Source organism: Henckelia pumila, chromosome 2 (assembly GCF_033568475.1).
Source record: "Henckelia pumila isolate YLH828 chromosome 2, ASM3356847v2, whole genome shotgun sequence".
Classification (NCBI taxonomy): domain Eukaryota; kingdom Viridiplantae; phylum Streptophyta; class Magnoliopsida; order Lamiales; family Gesneriaceae; genus Henckelia; species Henckelia pumila.
The window spans coordinates 117,240-124,620 of record NC_133121.1 but is presented as its reverse complement, the minus strand read 5'-3'; the positions used below and the strand labels follow the sequence as shown (position 1 = coordinate 124,620).

The following is a 7,381-nucleotide window of genomic DNA, read 5'->3' as shown; positions in this document are numbered from 1 at the left end:
ATATAGTGATTTCATTTCATTAATTTCTCATCATTCTTCTACTCGAAGAATAACGTTCCCATACAAATCTTGAGATAATGTTTTTGCCTACTTGTCGAGTTGTCTTGCTCGTGGGAGTTTGGGTATGCTTTTATCACATATTTTTAGTCCTCATCCATTTTGTGGTATGATTTTACATGATAATATTTATTCGAGCTGTAGAGCTTAGTTTCGGAAACTTTCAGTAGGAAAATCATACACCTACCCCACCGCGAGTAGATGACACCAAACAAGAAAGTCCACCTGGAATAAAATTTGTAAAAAGGGGAAAATATAAAGTTAAGAGTAAAAAGACTTGGAAGGGATAATTAATAAAGAGAATACTACAATCCTTTTGAATATTCACCACTTAAACTGGCCGGCAAGCAAACCAGAAATAAAATAAACTTTGGACACTAAAAACTTCTTATATCCTAGATATCATCGAGAAGGTAAACTCAAATTCTCTGAGGTCAGAATCGAACTGACATTGACATCATCGGACGCTGTTTAAGTCCACTTATCATCTTGGTTCCATCACTGTTCCTGTGTACATGTTTTCTCCCGTTCAATGGTGAAATCAGCCTGTTTGCTATCCTCGACGGCGAAAATGATCTACGAATCTTTGATGCAGTAGAAATCTTCGGCGATTTCTTGGCCAAAGCCACTGGTCTTGTTGGAGAAATCGAAAGTGTAGGGCCTTTAATTTTCACTTGAAACTTTGAACCAGCTGGAGGAGACTTGATCAAGAACTTGTGCGGTGTAGCCGTCCTTCGCCCAATCACCGGTGACTTAGTCTTGCAGAACTTTTGATGATGAGACGTAGGAGACGTCGAAAGGAATAATGGGTTCGGAAACAATACTGTCTTTCTGGCCCATGGTTTATTCCTTGGGGACACTCGATTAGCTATATACCTACAGTTTTCTTTGTCACACTCCCTTTTCTCAGCCGGTGAACCCTTGAAGTTTATTCGGGATCTTGCCCGTTGGATACGCGGGACATTGAATTGGGATCGGATGGTTTGCAACACGGCTTGCTTCTCTTTCTTTCTTCGTTCATGAATCTTGGAATCGTCTGCATTGAACCTCTGTTTCCTCCTTTCTGTGATTGGAGTTTTTGGGTCATCTTTAATGGAAACTGATTCCACTATATTCCTTGCAAATTGACTTGCTTTCATGATTTCTCCAATTGTTTCTCCTAAAAGCATAGCTGGAAGAGACATTCGTCTCCATTCCTCTGCACACCACAACTCACTATTGTCATACAACTAACTGAATCACATGTTTATTAAAAAGAATGTAAAAGAACCTGTGTTATCTGTTAGCATTTTTCCTGGCGAAGACCTTCGGGAATTAACATTTTTCATCCTTCAAAATTTTTATAATCGAACAATAAATCAATGGGTGCTGAAAAAGTCTTCAAACTTTTAGATAAATGCTTAATAAACCAAGTTCCCGATTATACGTACCTCGTGCGCTCCTGTTTACAGTTTGGATTAAGATTCCCACCTGAACTCACTTTCTTCCCATCATTCACTGCGTATCGAAGCTCTTGCAATCGAGCCATACACTTATCCACCTTCGATACCACACACAAATTACAACTTCTTCCCCAAATTCAGAGTTTATTTAACATCACAAAGCAAAACAGAAATGGGTACCTTTTTAACTGTTTCTCTGAGAAGAGTGGGGCTGAGAGGTGGCAACGCCACCAATCTCCGCTGCTGCTTCGGTGGGCTTCTTGCAACCATCTTTTCGCACAATCGCTGTCCAGATTTTTGTGTGTTTTCTCTCCCAAATGAGTGTAAAAGGTCAACAAGAAAATTATATTGGAGCAACGTAACTCACTTTTGGCTCAACGGATAGAATGACTTGTGCGTTTTTTTGGTAACGGTCGAATCGATATTTAAATTAATTAATACCATTAAATTAATATTTCCACTTTAACTCTGATTTTATCTTACTTAAATTCCATTTAATGATTGATTCAATTTTTATACGTTATGCTAGTGTTTCTGTTTGAATGGTGAAAATGATAATCGGCAGACATTAGAAAAAAATTAATTTAATTGAAATATTAAATTCCGAGATGGTTAATGATGTTATGGGATATATCCCGAGATATCGTCTGATATCTCGGGATATATTTATTTTTTCGCATGAACTTAGATCGGGATTTGTGATCATCAGACAAATTATTGGTGGTAATTGGTGTTTGATAATTATTAATGGATATGGGTCTGTCAAATATTTACTATCTACATCTGGGCTTGGACTTGTCAATATAATTAAATCATGGGCCGCATCCCATGAGACCAGAGACCTGCATATCATCTGATCATGGGCTTTTGCCCTCTTAGTTATGGGCTGACATCAGGGGCTACACGTCTTCCACGATCTACATCACAGGGGACACCAGTACACGTCTTCCACGATCTACATCACAGGAAAGTTTTTACGATATATACTGGTTCTTCCTGATTACACAGACAAGTTGGGAAGAGAGTTTCTACACTTTCTTCCCCATGATGTCTCTCACAATTTTCTTCTATATTTTTCTCCCATGTTTCTCTGCCTGACTTAGGCATCGGAGGGGTCACGCCGGGAGAAATCCTGGCGCCCCTGACCGGTTTATTCATGATTTTCAGGCAAAGACAGTCGGAGGATTCACAAAGACGACAAAGGAATTTTTTGGGATGTCATCATTGGCGTCGTCTGTGGGAAATTGAGTCTGAGATGTTGATTTAATTTCTCTCTTTCTCTTAAAAAAAAGCATCCGAGCAGAAAGAATTCCTCTCTTACTCCCGCTGTTCCTCTCTTACTCCCGCTGAAAAAAAAGGACGTACCTTAACCAGGACATTCTTGGGTTTCTTCCATCGGTTGTTGCGGCTTTTTCAAGTTTCTTCAATTGTTTCTACAGCCCAAGTCTTGAACCAGAAAACATCTTCATTCTCGAATTTTCTGCTGCTCGATGGGGTGAAGTAACATGAGCAACAGATTTTTGGTGAAGGTGGGCCGCCGCAGATTTCATTTCTGCTTAGGAATTAGGGCTCTTACATTCCGACTTTCGGATTTCGAATTGCTGCTGGGTTGGGGTTGCTTGGATTCGATTCTAGAGTGTTTATGGGCTTGTTGTTCGTATGTTGAAGCTATTTTCTTGACTACCCTGTGGTTGCATTTCGAGCTTGAACAGTTTTCTGTCTGCTCAAATTTGAGAGCTTCGAATTGCCATATATGTTTTGGTTCGAGTTACTGGTGCGTGAAGGCTGTTGGGGAGCGTTTGATGCAATGTTTATCATTGTTTGGAGTTTTTGTGGTGCTATTCTGGCTGCCTTTGTTACTTACGAACATGTCTCAAAATTCTGCCCGCCAAGTGTTTGACATATTGCTTGCTGATTGGATTATGGTTTCTCTGATATGTGGGGAACGATTTCATGCTCCTCGTTCTCATTATAAGTTGTACGTCGCAGTTAGTGCTTCTTTGGGCTTCCTTAATGGCCCAGTAGATAACGTTTCTACATGGCTGCTATATTGTGCATCCATCGAATCGGCGCGCGACGTTATCCTGAGGAATATGATGATATAATTTTGATCTTTGGCTTAATATTTTCTTTTAAGTGCAGGGACAACACCTGAAGCATGATTCCATTGGCAATGATCTCGGGCCAATACGAGGTGAATACATCAGGAAGAACAAGGGAAGTCAATACATAACCACAAAGTTTTCTTGGGGTGTTTGAATGTTGGGAACCGAGGCGCTACATCTCATTTATGTTTTGCTTGCAATGGACTTCTACTTTTTTAATTATTAAGAGCTGTAGCTCGACATGATGCATCGACTTCTAGCTCGGTGCCACGCCTCGATTCCTTCTGTTGCGCTCGGTGTTTGATGCATTTTTTGAATTGGTTTTTCACATTTGCCGAGTTGAGTTTTGGCGGGACAGTGGTGGACGCAAAGCCGTCTCCGGTGGTGATGGTGTTCATCTCTAGGAGACCCAACACGACCACATTGCAAATTCGGAGGTCTCGTATGGTGAAGTCGGGCTTAAATATCTTACGACATAAGGAGCTTGACAGCTTGATTTGGAGCAGTCGGGCCCACCGGGCTTGGGATGGACGTTTGGAGGGAGTCGGGTTTCCTTTCCTAAATCCTATGAGCCCAGCGCATATCTCCGGGAGAAAGATAAGTATTGATTTTATATCATCTCAACTTATGCAAATATTATACGAAATGACTATCATTCATATAACTATAGAAGAAGGTAGATTGGTGAACAGAGTGAGAAAGGTCGGTTGCTTAAATACATTGCATACTGGCGGTATAATTTGGATTTAATCATCTGTGCCATTATAATTAGTGGGCTCGAATTTTTATTAATGGGTAAGGTTGGTGGGCGAGTGCTTATATATATATATCATTTCTTATCTATGGCATTCATGAGATTACTGATGCTTGTGATTTTTATGGGGATAAAACTCAATATCTAGGTGACATTATCCTTATTTGACTTTTTCAAAGTCTTACGTTTGTCTCATTGGCTCACTTGTGTATGCTTGGAATTGATATATTTACAAAATCAAATGAAGTGCATAAAACAGAGAAGGAATATTTTAAGTCTTGAAATATTCCGTAGCTGGGAGTAATATTCACATGATGGGTTTTGTATGCCTGGGAACTAGTTAATATTAGAGAAGAGATTTCATTATAACTTTTTACATAGGGCCATTGGTTTGATTGACCCACTTTTGGTGGCCTCGTATTTTTGTTTAGGCCTTTTTATAGGAATCGGGCATGCAATCTAGCAGTAAGCCCCGTCAAGATTTATTGCTCGGGCATGCGATCTAGCAGTAAGCCCCGTCAAGATTTAATTTTCGGGCATGCAATCTAGCAGTAAGCCCCGCCAGGATTTATTTATCGGGCGTGCAATCTAGCAGTAAGCCCCGCCAGGATTTATTACTCGGGCGTGCAATCTAGCAGTAAGCCTCGCCAGATTTATTTATTGGGCATGCAATCTAGCAGTAAGCCCCGCCAGGATTTATTTCTCGGGCATGCGGTCTAGTAGTAAGCCCCGCTAGATTTATTTATCGGGCATGCGATCTAGCAGTAAGCCCCGCCAGGATTTATTTATCGGGCATGCAATCTAGCAGTAAGCCCCGCCAGAATTTATTTTTCGGGCATGCAATCTAGCAGTAAGCGCCGTCAGGATTTATTTATCGGGCATGCAATCTAGCAGTAAGGCCCTGTGATCTTTATTTAAATTCTCGGAGTTTCAAGGCCTGGACACTCATTTAAAAGCCCATGGCAATATCTCCGCCATGGCAGTCCAGAAAAGTCCATGGCACTGTATACGCCATGGCATCCAAAGTCCGGGAGGTTCCAGGCCCCGGCATCCATTCAAGCCCAAGGCATATATAAGCCCTTGTCATTATATAAGTTCGGGAGGTTCCAGGCCCCGGCACCCATTCAAGCCCAAGGCATATATAAGCCTTTGATATTATATAAGCCCGGGAGGTTCCAGGCCCCGACACCCATTCAAGCCCAAGGCATATATAAGCCCTTGTCATTATATAAGCCCGGAAGGTTCCAGGCCCCGGCATCCATTCAAGCCCAAGGCATATATAAGTCCTTGGCATTATATAAGCCCGGAAGGTTCCAGGCCCCGACACCCATTCAAGCCCAAGACATATATAAGCCCTTGGCATTATATAAGCCCGGGAGGTTCCAGGCCCCGGCACCCATTCAAGCCCAAGGAATATATAAGCCCTTGACATTATATAAGCCCGGGAGGTTCCAAGCCCCAACACTCATTCAAGACCAAGGCATATATAAGCCCTTGGCACTCTATAAGCCCGGGAGGTTCCACGCCCCGGTACCCTACAAGCCCAAGGCATTTATAAGACCTTGGCACTCTATAAGCCCGGGAGGTTTCATGCCCCGGCACCTATTTGAAGCCCAAGGTATTCTAAGCCTTGGCACCCTACAAAGCCCGGGAGGTTCCAAGCCCCGGCACCTATCTAAAGCCCAAGGTATTCTAAGCCTTGACACTCTACAAAACCGGGAGTTTCCATGCCTCGACACCTATCAAAGCCCGGGAGGTTCCATGCCCCGGCACCTACCAAATCCCGATGCATTCGGCACTACAAGTCTATTGACTTGGCATGGGAGATTATTGGATCATTTTCTCATCAATGACTATATCGAGTCAAACCCGAGGATTTTATGTTCTTCAACAGTTATTATATTATTTTGACCCCTCGTCAAACACAAGTCCATGGCCATTCTCTCGACCTTGCATGCATGAAATCTTCTTACCTGACTGATCGATTCGACTTTAGGAGGGTGATTGGCGCATTCTTGTCTAAGTTCATGGATGAAGTGAACAAATCGGGATAGCGAGTGGTGACTCTAGCCCGACTTCTTAAGGGGGGTGTAGTGATGTTATGGGATATATCCCGAGATATCGTCTGATATCTCGGGATATATTTATTTTTTCGCATGAACTTAGATCGGGATTTGTGATCATCAGACAGATTATTGGTGGTAATTGGTGTTTGATAATTATTAATGGATATGGGTCTGTCAAATATTTACTATCTACATCTGGGCTTGAACTTGTCAATATAATTAAATCATGGGCCGCATCTCATGAGACCAGGGACCTGCATATCATCTGATCATGGGCTTTTGCCCTCTTAGTTATGGGCTGACATCAGGGGCTACACGTCTTCCACGATCTACATCACAGGGGACACCAGTACACGTCTTCCACGATCTACATCACAGGGAAGTTTTTACGATATATACTGGTTCTTCCTGATTACACAGACAAGTTGGGAAGGGAGTTCTCACAATTTTCTTCTATATTTTTCTCCCATGTTTCTCTGCCTGACTTAGGCATCGGAGGGGTCACGCCGGGAGAAATCCTGGCGCCCCCTGACCGGTTTATTCATGATTTTCAAGCAAGGACAGTCAGAGGATTCACAAAGACGACGAAAAATTTTTTTGGGATGTCATCAGTTAACATTAAATTAATATATTGTATAATAGATATCAAAATGTTTATTTTTCATTTAGATATTATTCATAGGGCTATTTTTTGCAGATCTTATCCGTTATACGACTCAGACCCACACATATTTACAATATAGAGTTATACTTTTGGCGTAAAAAGTAATTCAATATACAACTGTTACTACTACATAAGTATTACTACTGCTATTACTGAGAAAAATTGTCAGGGATTCTCACCAAATGTTGCAATTTTCTCACGGTTCTTAAAAGGGTAAATTGCATAAACACCCCTGTGAAATTTCGAGTTTGCAAATAACTCCCTATGAAATTTTTGGAAAAATTGCAATTTTA

At 41.6% G+C, this 7,381-nt stretch overlaps 1 protein-coding gene across 1 annotated transcript; it reads right to left on the bottom strand.

Moving 5' to 3' along the window:
* Window positions 1-389: 389 nt before the first annotated feature.
* LOC140880649 (probable microtubule-binding protein TANGLED) lies at window positions 390-7,174 on the bottom strand. The gene is made up of 4 exons (XM_073285270.1): window positions 1,680-7,174; window positions 1,488-1,597; window positions 1,328-1,386; window positions 390-1,255 (listed from the first exon to the last, which is right to left on the bottom strand). Exons 1-4 carry the CDS (start codon window positions 1,767-1,769, stop codon window positions 492-494), a joined length of 1,023 nt encoding a protein of 340 aa, XP_073141371.1. The 5' UTR covers window positions 1,770-7,174; the 3' UTR covers window positions 390-491.
* Between the last annotated feature and the right edge of the window lie 207 nt (window positions 7,175-7,381).